The sequence below is a fragment of the Platichthys flesus genome, chromosome 17 (assembly GCF_949316205.1).
Source record: "Platichthys flesus chromosome 17, fPlaFle2.1, whole genome shotgun sequence".
NCBI lineage: Eukaryota > Metazoa > Chordata > Actinopteri > Pleuronectiformes > Pleuronectidae > Platichthys > Platichthys flesus.
In genome coordinates this window covers 2315108-2327930 of record NC_084961.1, presented here as the reverse complement: position 1 = coordinate 2327930, position 12823 = coordinate 2315108, and the positions used below count along the sequence as shown (strand labels likewise).

General features: G+C 47.5%; 1 protein-coding gene across 13 annotated transcripts in view; it reads left to right on the top strand.

Annotated features, from left to right (window-relative positions):
* The window catches only part of macf1a (microtubule actin crosslinking factor 1a), a 153033-nt gene that overhangs the window by 101314 nt on the left and 38896 nt on the right, over positions 1-12823 (top strand). For 10 of the 13 annotated variants that reach the window (XM_062409352.1, XM_062409353.1, XM_062409342.1 and 7 more), the window contains 11 exons: positions 105-167; positions 391-629; positions 860-989; positions 1662-1861; positions 2048-2275; positions 2355-2631; positions 2817-3433; positions 3505-3693; positions 3781-3987; positions 5063-5380; positions 5463-5645. In XM_062409352.1, coding sequence (XP_062265336.1) covers positions 105-167; positions 391-629; positions 860-989; positions 1662-1861; positions 2048-2275; positions 2355-2631; positions 2817-3433; positions 3505-3693; positions 3781-3987; positions 5063-5380; positions 5463-5645 — 2651 coding nt within the window. The remainder of the gene's footprint in view (positions 1-104; positions 168-390; positions 630-859; positions 990-1661; positions 1862-2047; positions 2276-2354; positions 2632-2816; positions 3434-3504; positions 3694-3780; positions 3988-5062; positions 5381-5462; positions 5646-12823) is intronic. The other 3 variants (XM_062409341.1, XM_062409346.1, XM_062409347.1) reach the window with 3 other exon arrangements.

Sequence of the window (12823 nt, the reverse complement as noted above, 5' to 3'; positions counted from 1 at the left end):
TGTTTTCAACCTGTTGGTGCATCACTGGTGCTGTTTGTGTGTTTGTTGCCCGGCCGTAGTGCAGCTGTCTCAGTCTGGTGTGTGTGTGTGTGTGTTTCTCCCAGGTGCCCCACACATCAATGGCTCAGCAGGTCCCAGCAGTGTCAATGGCATTCACACCTGCAAAGGTGAGCTCGTCCTCACGGAGAGATTCCAGTGTTCTCTGTGTTTTCTACGGTCGTGTCTCTGTCAGCTTTATATCCGTGCAAAACATCTGTCAGTGGCAAATGTGTTCACTCAATAAAACTTTATTAAAAGGTTTATATCAACTGCAGCTCTTCCTCTGCGTCTCTGCTCTGCTGCTCATCTCAACCCTACCTTGTCCCCCTCCTATGTCCCGTGTGCTCTCAGACCTGACGGAGCTGCAGGTGGCCGTGTCCGAGGTGAACGGTCGATACGAGGCGCTGGGCGGGGAGTTGAAAGATCGTCTCAGTCGCCAGCAGGCCTCACTGGAGCTGAGGCAGAAGGCCAGGCAGGGCGCAGACCAGCTGAAGAGCTGGCTGATGGACAAAGAGCAGAGTTTGAGACAGGGACAGACCGCCTCCCCCTCCAAACCGGAGGCGGTGCGCGCCCAGGCCCAGGAGAACAAGGTAGAGAGCCGGGGGGGTTCTCCTCCTCTGTAAGGGGGGGAACCAATAAAACAACCTGGTGTATATTACAGCTTCTGTCCTTTTTTAAAACCAAATTAACAGCAGATAAGATCCACACTGACACAAACATGTTATATCTGATAAACTCTTGTGTTTTATCTTATGAACTGTGGGCCTGGATAGGTTGGGCTGCTGTTTGTGTGTTGCTCATCTTCCCTCTTCCTCTCCAGGCCCTGCTCTCAGAGCTGGCTGAGCACTCTGGGACGGTGGAGGAGTTGAAGAGCACACTGAGGAAGCTCATTGCTGACAACCCTGACTCTCCTGAAGCTGACAGCTGGAGACAACAGCTGCAAGAGATAGGTAGGAGCTGCGGATCGGATAAACCAACTCAGGGGCCTGAAGGCAGAAGCTAATTCAGAATGATGAGAATGACCTGTTTTATGACCACGAGAAGCAGCTACTTGTGATTCTCAGCTGTCAGTCATATAAATACTTTCCGGTACTTTACAGCACAAACATTTTCAAAAAGGCACCGGCCCATTGCTTCAGAATCTGAAGAGAAAGCGATTCCAGTATTATCCAGGGACAGAGTGGGAAGTGTCATTTGTTCTTTTGCTCACTTGATATTTTTACCAGCGCCTCGTATGAGGTAACACAGATACAAATATTTAAAGTGAAATCCAACAAGGGGGCCTTTATATTTCCTATTTTATAAAGTCTTTTCATAGCTGTGTGAACTGCTACACACTCACACACACACAGACGCACACTGGTTGCCCACAACATGAGTCAGCGGAGGAGAAGAAGGAGGAAAGACAAAAATAAGGTTAAATCAAGGAAACAGATTTCTTCTCCATCACTGATGAAATGCTGATGTCTGATTAACTTCATATTCACTGTGATGTAACAGGACTTTTTATTGTACAACTTTCCTTTTGTCACTTATTAGTGGAACACATAGACACACAATTATCAACACTTTTTATTTACTTGATTTTCTCTCACTCTTTCCTCTATTCTTCATTTATCCAGACTCCCGCTGGCAGACAACCAATCAGAACGCAGCCCAGCGGCAGACGGAGCTGGAGACGTGTGCCGATAGGCTGGGCAGCTTCGCCTCAGCAGCCAATCAGCTGGGCCCGTGGCTGCGGGAGAAGGAGCTGATGATGAGCGTGTTGGGACCGTTGAGCATCGACCCCAACATGCTCACCACACAGAAACAACAAGTGCAGGTGTGTGGCAGACACACAAGAGATGAACAACAGTTATCAAAGTTCACAAAGTCATTACATTTTTGTTAAAATATTCAAATTACAAAGTGTAAAATGTTAAATTTAAACTATAAATGTATAGATTGATGTCTTATAGAAATTCTCCACGAGTTTCTATCTTATCTTCTTATCTTCTCTTTCCTTCAGTTCATGATGCGTGAGTTTGACACCAGGCGGCCCCAGTTTGACCAGCTGACCCAGTCCGCCGAGGGGATCCTCTCCCAGACTGGTGACTCCGCCCAGGACGCCAAGGACCTGGCGGAGGTGCGGGCGGAGCTGGGCTCCATCTCGCAGCAGTGGGAAGACCTAACAGGCCGACTGACTCTGAGGTCCAGCCACATCGACCAGGCCCAGGGAACCAGTGAACGCTACCAGGTGAGACTGGTCCAAGTAGAGTGGTTTGAAGCTTCACCATCACAGGATGACCCTCTAACCTCGCTCCTCTCCTGCTCAGGCTTTGCTCAGGCAGCTCTCCTCCAGTGTCTCTGCTCTGGGCGAGAGGCTGGACGGCCAGGCCTCACTCAGTGCCCAGCCGGAGGCGCTGAAACGCCGCCTGCAGGAGACCGGAGAGATCCGCTCAGAGCTGGAGAGACGGCGGGCCGAGCTCGCCGAGGCCGAGACGCTCTGTCACGAGCTGAGCGCCATCGTAGCTGAACCGTACCTGAAGGAGGAGCTGAGCAAACGGCTGGAGAGCGTCAGCGCTCCACTGAGGAACCTGGAGGAGCGAGCAGGTCCGTGGAGTTTATTTGATATATCTGTGTTGGTCTTAATCGGTGCCTCTTAAGCTCTGATAGGATTATTGTTTCGATAACAAGGAAATCCACTAAAATAAACACAATCCTCTTTGTGATTTCTTTGTTTAGAGTTCTCTCTCAGTGTTTGTGTTTGTAATCCCCGGTGCTCTGCTCTCCTCCAGCGGACGGCCTCTCTCAGCTCCAGGCGGCCCTGTCCTCCACCCAGCAGTTCCAGCAGATGTTCGAGGAGTTGCGCTCGTGGCTCGACAAACAGGCCGATCCCAGAGATTCCACCGGGGACGCCCTGCCCTGCCAGCCACAGGCCATCCGCTCCCTGCTGGCCCAGACAGAGGAGCTCCAGCGCGGCATCGCCAGCCAGCGCGGCTCCTACGAGCTGCTTCAGGCCGAGGGGGCGGCGCTGCTCGCCACTCTCCCAGCAGGCGGAGACGAGCGCTCCACCCTTCAGTCTCGCCTGGCGTCCCTGCGACAGGACTGGGAGGGGTTGAACCAGCGACTCTCTGAGCGTGAGAGCAGGCTGAAGAACACACTGAGCAAAGCGGAGACCTACCAGCAGCACAAGGCCGAGCTGATCCCCTGGTTATCGGACTGCGAAGAGAAGGACGGAGAGATCCAGCCGGCGCTGGACTCGTCTGCCCTGGATGAAGCCCTGCAGAGGGCCCGAGGTCTGACCCTTGACCTGGAGAGACGGCAGCCGCTGCTCGAGTCCTTCAACACGGCAGCCGACCAGCTGCTGGAGCAGTGCTGCATCGGGGAGGAGGAGGTACACACCTGGTGCAATGTCAGTGATGTGCAAGTCACAGGTTAAGAAAATAAAGAAAACTGAATTGATTCCAAACTGATTTCTTGCAGGTGCGAGATGAGAAGGCCCAGCTGAACCACAGGGTGGACGGACTGGGAGAGAGGCTCCACAGCCGCACCTCCCAGCTGGAGGAACTGGCCGGCCGGCTGAAGGAGTTTGAAGAGGGCAGACAGGCTGTGGAGAGGAGGCTGGAGGCCGCCAAGCACCAGATCGAAGTGCAGGAGGCTCTGGGTCCTCAGGTACTGGAAACCAGTTGGTCATTAACACTGGGTGTCTCACAATGGTTTAAGTACAGAAGGACTCATATCCACTTCTCTTCCATGCAGGCGTGCAGCGCTAAGAGCCTGGAGCGGTTGAGGAGTCAGCAGGAGAACCTGAGGTCCCTGCAGCCTCAGGTGGTCTACCTCCGAGACCTGGCCCAGGGGCTGGTGCAGGACGCTCCGCAGACACCAGGGGGCGGCACCGAGGGGGCCCAGAGGCTTCAGGAGCAGGCCAAGGACACAGAGAAAGAGTACGATGAGGTTACTGGCAAGGTGAGCAGCAGTCCTGGTCTGGAACAACAGGTTTTTAAAATGTGACGACAAAGAGGAAATAGAGACTGAAGACCAATTCCCTCTTCTGTTCATATCCATGTGAATTAGTTCAGGGTTTTAAGGACGTGTTTTTCTTTGTAGCTTAATCTTAGCACTCCGCAAAAAACTTCACTTCATTCCTCCTCCAAGGTTTGACCAGAGGCGTCTAATTAAAGCTCATTTATTCCAAATTCTACTCGACCCACATATTAAGAGTGACCGAGCTTCTGAACATGAAGAGAAGATCTGACTTAATGTGACCTCCACAATTTATGCAGTCTGGAGTGAAGAGATGTGCTACAGGGGGAACTATTTATACCAAAGGGGGTCACTGTGTGAGAGGGTGTCACATCTAGTGTGTGTGTGTTTCTGTGTTTGTGTGTGTGTGTGTGTGTGGTTGCTTAGCAGAGTGTCAGTGACTTGAGAGAGAGCAGAACAACTATAGCTCCCAGAAGCGATTGAGCCTATTACAGTTGCACTCGTCATATATGGTCATTGTGGAAATTCAACACTTCATCATTGTTTGAAATGTAAACCCGAGCCGCCAGAATTCAGCCTCCACACTATTGCATCTATTCTCTGCAATACGGCTTCTGAATATTCCATTTAAGGTTAAAGAAACATCACATGAGCTCAGAATGTGTGTGAAAACGTCCCTGTTACTGCTGAGCTGTTTTATTCCTCTGCAGGAGATCCTCCTCCTCTTAGATAACGCTCCTCTTGTCTTCTCCTTGCACCTACACTGACTGCGTCTATTTTTACTTGCTGTTGGAGTTGCATCATTTTCTGCTTTCGTTACACATGTTCCAGGGTTGTTGTGTCTTCCAGAGAAAGTTACCACACAAGCTTCTCTTTATCTGGTTAGTCCGTGGCGTGAGGAGGCTTATTAACCAAGTATCATCACTGTCCTTTATATAGAGGACATTTATGGAAACATTTAAAGAACAATTACAGAATAGACAGATTGTTCATCGCTGGAAGGCAAAAGATAAATAATTCAAATATTCACCTTTTGTTCTCTTTCCTCCATCATCAGATCGAACACTGCTGCTCGTCCCTGGAGTCCCGCCTCCAGGGCGTGGGCGAGGTCCAGTCCCACGTGCGGGACGTGTTCTCGCGTCTCGCCGACCTGGACGATGAGCTGGACTCCCTCAGTCCTGCTGGACGCGACGCCGACTCCCTGGCCTCGCAGGCCGACACTCTCAAGGGGTTCCTGTCCCGTCTGAGCGACCTGAGGACGGAGCTGGAGGGTCACGGCTCGGAGTGCACCACCATGCTGCGGCGAGAGGGCTCCTCCCCCGACCTCCTGGCGCTCAGGAGGGAGACGGAGGCTCTGAGCCGCCAAGCCGGCAAGGTGAGGCAGGAGGGGGATGATTTCCTTTAATCTGATCTGATCTCAATCTGCATGAACTGACTCTTCATTCTGCTTCTGTCAGCTGAGTGAGCGCAGCCAGGCCCGGTTGGACCAGATCGAGGACGCTGCGGAGAAGGTCCAGGACTTCTACCGGCTGGTGGCGGAGCTGCAAGGCCTTCTGGGTAGAGCTGAGGAGGGGCTGAGCGCACAGGGCCTGGTCGGCACCGAGGTGGAGATGATCAAACAGCAGCTGCAGGAGTTCAAGGTAGGACCGAGTTTCGCTGCTGGTTATTACCGTGGATGTGACGTGTGCAGAGTTGTGTTGGTGATGTATGTTTGTGTAGCATTCAGCTCTTTGTGTTGACAATGGTCACAGATTCAGATTGAAATCTGATTTGCAGCAGTTGTTTTTTATTCTTCGTTTTGGTTTGGTTCAAGGTTTTCTTTGTTATGTACGAGTACTAGTCAAGTACATGTTGTTGGCGTGTTGTTTGTGTGTTGTTTGTGTGTTGTTGGCCGTTATAATGTCCACTCTGTTGTGTAGAAACAACGGAAAGTCAAACTGAAATCAGGGTCAAAAGTTTGAACGTGTTTGTCGCCACTGTCTCTCCCTTTCCCCTCTCACCATAAAATGAGTTTACACAGATAAGCAAGAATTCTTCAAGTTTATGTGCGTGTGTGTGTACGTGTGTGTATGTGTATGCGTGTACGCGTGTGTGTGTGTGTGTGTGTGTGTGTGTGTGTGTGTGTGTGTGTGTGTGTTTGTGAGAGATGAATAGTGACATTCAATATTTATAGAGGCTCTGAGGAGATCTGTGTCCATCTCTTCCTTTCGCTCATTCCTCTAGAGACCATGAGGTCAGAGAGTTTGTGTGTCTGTGTGTGTCTGTGTGTATCAGAGATGGTGATTAATGGAGTCACGCATTTCTTTGAAATCTCTGACACGCTGCTGAATCAGTTTTTTTTTTTTTTTGCTGTTTCTTTCAATAAGGATAATCATGATTCTTCTTCTGCATTTTCACTTATTAAGAAATTTATTTTCATTATCAAATTTAGTAAAAATTGAGTAGAAATATATGAAGAACTAATAATTATTAAAATATTGATTATTGCATCTTTGACCTGAACTCGATCTCACTTCCTCACAACGTTACACAACCCAAACATTCTCATTGCACACAAATATAAAACAGAAAATGGAAATCAGTAAATCTGTTTCTTGGATGAATTCTGAACAAAGGAAGGAGGAGAAAAACAAATCCTGTCTTGAAAACATAATGTTTGGTGATTGGCTGCATGTTGAGTCCTCGTCTGCAGCTTGTTCCTGTGTTTTAAGAGAAATGGATCTTTCCTCTCCTGAATGGTGTCGGAGCAGAGCTGACCTCAGGAATGTTCTCTGCTGCCTCGTCCTTTGTGTTTCACTGCGTTGATCCGTGAGCACAGACCTTTCTTTCAGTCCGACCACTGTCATTAAAGAGCACATTTTCCTACCATGATGTCACATCCTGTCCACTCTCAGAACCATGTGACGCCCAGCAGAGGTATGCACGAATCCCCCCCGCTGTTTGTGGGATCGATGATTCACGTGTGAGCCAATCACGTTCACGCGTTTGAAAAACTGAGTCGTGTTCGTGGTCATCACCCCCCCCCCCTGAGAGCGATCGGATGTGTGGATGGATCAAGGAATACTCTTCTTTTTTTTTTAACTTCTGTTTCTCTTTAGGCTCATTCCTGCTCTTTCATTCCCCCCCCCCCCCCCCCCGCTGCCCTCACATCGCTCTCCTGTGCTACTAACCTCTTTACCTGCTCCTTTCTTCCTCAACCCCCCTCCGTCTCCTGAGCCTTTCTCTCTCTCTCTCTTTCTCTCTCTCTCTCTTTTTGTCTTTCCATCCTTCCCCTCCTCAAAGGTCTCTTAATGAAGGCGAGTGTAGTTCTTGTGTGGCAGAGAACAGAGAGAGGAGATAAAGAGGAGGATGAGAGGAGGCGACACATGAAACAGATCCGGCTCAGACAAAGACATGTGTTTCTCCCGGTGCACAGTCACATGAGTCACGTCTACAGGTGAACTCACATGACAAATGACTGGAGAAATACTCACGTCAGCAGTTTGACACGATTCTAAAGGGCAGTTCATTATTTTCTCCTCGTGCAATCGGTTCCAACACGGAGATATTTCAATATCCAACCTGAGGAACTGAATACTGAACACTTCTTATACAGAAAATAGACAAAAATGAAATACAAGTATTCATTAAAAAGAGATTGGTTTGCTGTACAATATTAATCTAATGAAAAAAAATTATATTTAAATCATGTATTTTTGGGTCTGATGCCATTATCAGGAAGTAAAACATTTATGATAATGATACGTTGCCTAATATAAAATTTTTAAATTCTTGATATTTTAAAGAATAGTCATAAACTTTGTTATAAGTAATTATACATAAAATCTAGAAAGAAAAACAATCCAATATATAGAACTTGAAAAGAGACAGTTTTTTATTTAAATTATAAATGTACTAATACAGACTTACTTATAAGACAAATTATAAAACACAAACAATCTATAAAATGACATGTATCAAGGTAACCTCACGTTGGATGAATAATTTATTTAGTTTATATATTTGATATGATTTCTAGTTTGCGTTGGGGGGGGGGCGGGTGTATTATATTAGTTAGGTCTCTGTTGATGCCGTGTTTTATGAATCCATAAGATCAGAGGAGCAGGAATCGATCAGAAGAAGACCTTCCTCCAGTGAAGCTGTGAACTCCGAGCCAGCGGGGGCAGAATGGATAATAGCTCCTGTCTGCCGGGTATATAGAGCAGAGCGAAGTGGTCTGTCGCTCTATCTGGGGGCAGAGGGGTATTTATAGGAGGGCATCGAGGGGGGGGGGGGCAGCAGGAGAGGGTAATGTGGAAATAGAGAAAAGGGCAGAAAATTGATCGTGAGGCTGCACAGATGCACAAGGTCAGATAAGGAAGTGATTATGTTCAGTAAAGATCTTGTTCTAATAACGTGAAGAGGTGGATTTCTTTCATCCTCTCTTTGAAGCCTCCTCCTCCTCCTCTTCTCTCCTCCTGCTTTGTCTCCTCCTCCCTCTCTCCCTCCTCTACCTCCTCTCCCTCGCTTTCACTGTAACTGATCCAACTCGGTTCATTTCAAACCTAAACATGTCTGTCTGGCTCCAAAGAGACCCGCGCCCCCCCCCCCCCCCCCCCCACGCCCCTCCCCCACCAGACCCCGTTTCCAATCCAGAGGGATGATGTCATAGCAATGCTTAGAAAGACGAGGTGTGTGTGTGTGTGTGTGTGTGTGTGTGTGTCTGTGTGTGTGCGTGCGTGCGTGCCTTTGTGTGTGTGGGGGGGGGTTGTGAATATGGGTGGAAGAGGGGTCCTGGGAGTGGGAGGTGACGTAGTGAGATTATTGTTTAAACTTCCCAACAGTGATCTCATACTGGAATCACTGGGTGAGGAGAGAAAACCCAGTTCCTCCTCATCTCTTTCTATCTAAATGTTATGAAACCTCAAAGACAAAAACACTTTATTGTGTTAAAACAAATGACAAAAATCATATGAAAGAAGATAAGAAGAGAAACTTGTGTTTTTTACTTTCTTCATGCAACTTTTAAATTATAAACTGAACCAGACAATCTTTAAATTTCAATTAAATGTTATTTGAATACATTATCTCAAAGCACTTCACACAGAAGATTTGAGAACTTCCCGTGTGAAATCTCAGTTTGAGGTCAAAAGTGAATATGTGGACGAGGGGCTGCTCTCAGATCAGTTTGTGTAATCTTCTGTCTAATCAAGTCCAAAGAAAACTGACCGAGCCGAACAGACATTTTCCTTTTTTGTGTCGGAAAGCATCACTATTTCAGACAAAGCCTTTTTCCTGTCTGTGTGTGTGTCTGTCTGTGTGTATGTCTGTGTCTGTCTGTGTGTGTGTCTGTGTCTGTGTGTGTTTGTCTGTTTTCCCCAGTCAGAGTTTTGCTATTTGTCCAGTTCATGGTTATACATGGGCATCCTGTCTGCAGGTATGTGCTACTGTGGAATCTGTGTTTGTATTTAGGTTTGCTCTGTGGGCTGATGAGAGGTGTGTGTGTCTGTCTGTGTGTGTGTGTGTGCATGTGCGTGTACTCTCTATCAGAGGATGCTTCTAATTCCTGTCTTTTTCGGGGTGCAACCGGAATCTCAGCTGTCTCCTCACCCCACCCTCACACACACACACAAATACACACACACACATTCGGGTGTGGCATCAACATCCCTCTGCATGATCCTGACCCACTCCGTCCCTAAGCAGCTGACATGGTCGCTGGGTGGGATGAGGAAAAACACACACAAACACACACACACACGCATGGGGGGTGCATTACGAGACTCTAAACCTGTAGCTGCAGATGGACATTCCAGTGAAGGGCTGGTTAGTCTGGGTGACAGCAGAACAGGAGGCGTGTGTGTGTGTGTCTTTGTGTACATATTTCTGTCCTAAATCACGACTGCCAGCCTCCCCCTGTCTTCACACTTTCTCCCGCACCTCCTTCTCCCCCTCTCTTATTCTATCTCTCCACGGACTCTCCTCATCCTCCTCCTCCTCTTCCTCCTCCTCTTCTTCCTCTCATCCTCCTGTAGCCTCATCTCCTCAGAGTATCTGTGACTCACTCCCTCCCCACACCGACTGTGTCAGCAACTATTTAATGATGGGTGTAGAAGTGGAGCCAAACTGGGGCGGGGTCTTTGGGCCCCCTGCTGTGAAGCTGAGATAGGTCCTGATTGTCACCTGTAAAGCTGCGTACACAGTTAGTCAGTCTGATGTAGAGATTTTTGACCCTGAAGCTTTTCCAGAACCCCGTGTGTTCCTTTTAAATAACACTTTTCCCATGTGTTAAATAAAACCAGTTCAATTTATTGCGCGTGTTCTCAAGAGCCCGTATTTTACTGTGAGGAGTCGGAGAGGTGCTCAGCAACGTCCCTGTTCAGGATCTGGAAATCATAAATCACCAGGGTCGAAGATTTCCTGCTGAAACTCAACGTTCAGACTTAATAAGGTGAAATGAGTCGGTTCCAAAAAAAAATATTTGAAGTTCACCAGAATTTCAACTGTGTCTCTGCTCTAATCTAACACACTGTCCATTTATCACAGTGAGCATCGGCCTGAAGTTGATTAATAACAGCCTGCGGGTCATCCCCAATACAACACACTGCAATATGACCTTGTATTCAAATGATATGTTCGATAGAAGCTGTAAATGACGCAGGTTTCTCTGTATTAACTTTGGATAATGAGTTAATTTAACAGAAACATAAGCTCCTGGTAGTTTTTCTCTATCTAAAGGGAAATCTGAAAACTTCAAACATCAGTTTTGACCCTGAAAAAGTTTGATAACATCCGGGAAAGTGAAAAAACGCTTTTATCCACGATCCCCCCCCCCCCCCCCCCGCTGTAGGTTATATGTAAATAATCAAAACCACAAGTTCAAACAAACTGACGGCTGCAAAACGTGTGAAATTCAAAGCGTGAAAGAAGCTGACGAAGAATAAACACGGAGAAGTCCAAGTCTCGATCTGTAATGAGTTCCAGCAGGACGGATTCTAACGGCTCCAGTTCAGTGTGTCAGAACCCAGTGCTCCAGTTCAGTGTGTCAGAACCCAGTGCTCCAGTTCAGTGAGTCAGATCCCAGTAACCCTGCCGTGACTCCCCAGCTAATCCAAGTCATACGTCACCTGGACCACGGTGCTGTTTACTGGCCCTCTGGATTTCACTGGACTTCTCTCTGTCTGTGTGCTCGTGTCTGTTCGTCTGTGTGTGTCTGTGTGTGTCTGTGTGTGTCTGTGTGTGTCTGTGTGTGTGTGTGTGTGTGTGTGTGTGTGTGTGACTCTTATTTATGTCCTTCGCTATCTGAGGAGCTGATTGGATCATGTTAACATCATTTCTGTAACCGTATAATCTGATTCGTCCGGTTGAACTTCCCTCTAGCCTACACACACAAACACACACACACACACACACACACACACACTCACCTATATTAATGTCAAAACACACACCACACACAGTTATAGCATCGTTAACCCCTGGATGCATCTGTGAGAAAGTTAATTACCGTTGTATGATCTATATATGTCTGCGATGGTGTGTTAGTGTATGTGTGGGTGTGTCTGTGTCTGTGTGTGTCTGTGTGTGTCTGTGTGTGTGTGTGTCTGTGTGTGTGTCTTTCCACTCTCAGGTCCTGTGTTGCTTCAGCTGCTGTGAATTAGAAAGGCATGCCGTGGCTCGGCCTTCTCTCTCTCTGGCTTTATCACTCTCTCTCTCTCTCTCTCTTTGTGGAATCCACAACACTGCTGCTCTGGAGGAATCTGTGATATAAGAAATTCTTATCGTTGCTCTATTGTATAATAAATAGAAAAAACAGGGAAACTGATGAAATATTTAAAATAGAGACGTTAAAACACCTGCAGTAACGTTTTTTATATTAATTATCTCTACTTCCACTAAAGTAGTTATGTTTTCCTTTCATTTGTCGGATAATTATCAAGATTACATAAAAACTACTGGACAGATTAAACCAGAACTTGGTGGGGGGGGGGGGGGATCCATGTGATAGTTTATCCACATTTGCTCCCACTGAGAACAGAGGAACAGAACCAGAGGCTGTAGGTGCTGCAGTGTGGGGGTGGTGGTGTCAGGTGGCTGTGAGGGGGAGGTTCAGGTGTGTGTGGGAGGAGGAGGAGGCTCCAAAGAAAGGAGAAGAGGAGGTAGAGAGAGAGAGAGAGAAAGAGAGAGAGAGAAAAAGAGAGAGAGAGATGACCTCCAGCACTGACCTCCCAGCAAGCAGCCTCACAGGTGTTGTTTTGTGTGTGGGAGCGAGAGTAAGATGAGGTCAGAGGGGAGAGAGAGAGGGGGAGAGAGAAAGAGAAAGAGAGAGAGAGAGAGAGAGAGGGAGGATACGTCTATTTTAACCACACTTAACTCCCCCAAATGTTCTCACCCACCACAGAGGACTGACCTCTGAGTGTTTATAATGTGGAAAGTTCTTCCTGCAGTAATCGCACATGGACATTAAACTGTAGCATGGATCGCTGGCTGCCACCCGAAAGAAAACACACACAGACACACACACACACACACACAACGCTACACACATTGCTGCACACATGCTGGAAGCCAGACTGGAGAAAGATTTTATTAGCCTGAAAGAATGTGCGATAAGTGTGTGTGTGTGTGTGTGTGTGTGTGTGTGTCAGCAAACACACGCACACACACACAGACTAATTTACCGTTAAATGGAACGACACACAAGTTGCTGCATAACACACACTCACAAATTCAGACACACACACACACACAGCCAATCTCCCACAAAATCTGCAAACTCTGAATCTATCATGACAGGCAGAGGTGTGTTAAGGTGATTGACAGGTGTGTTTTATTGAAG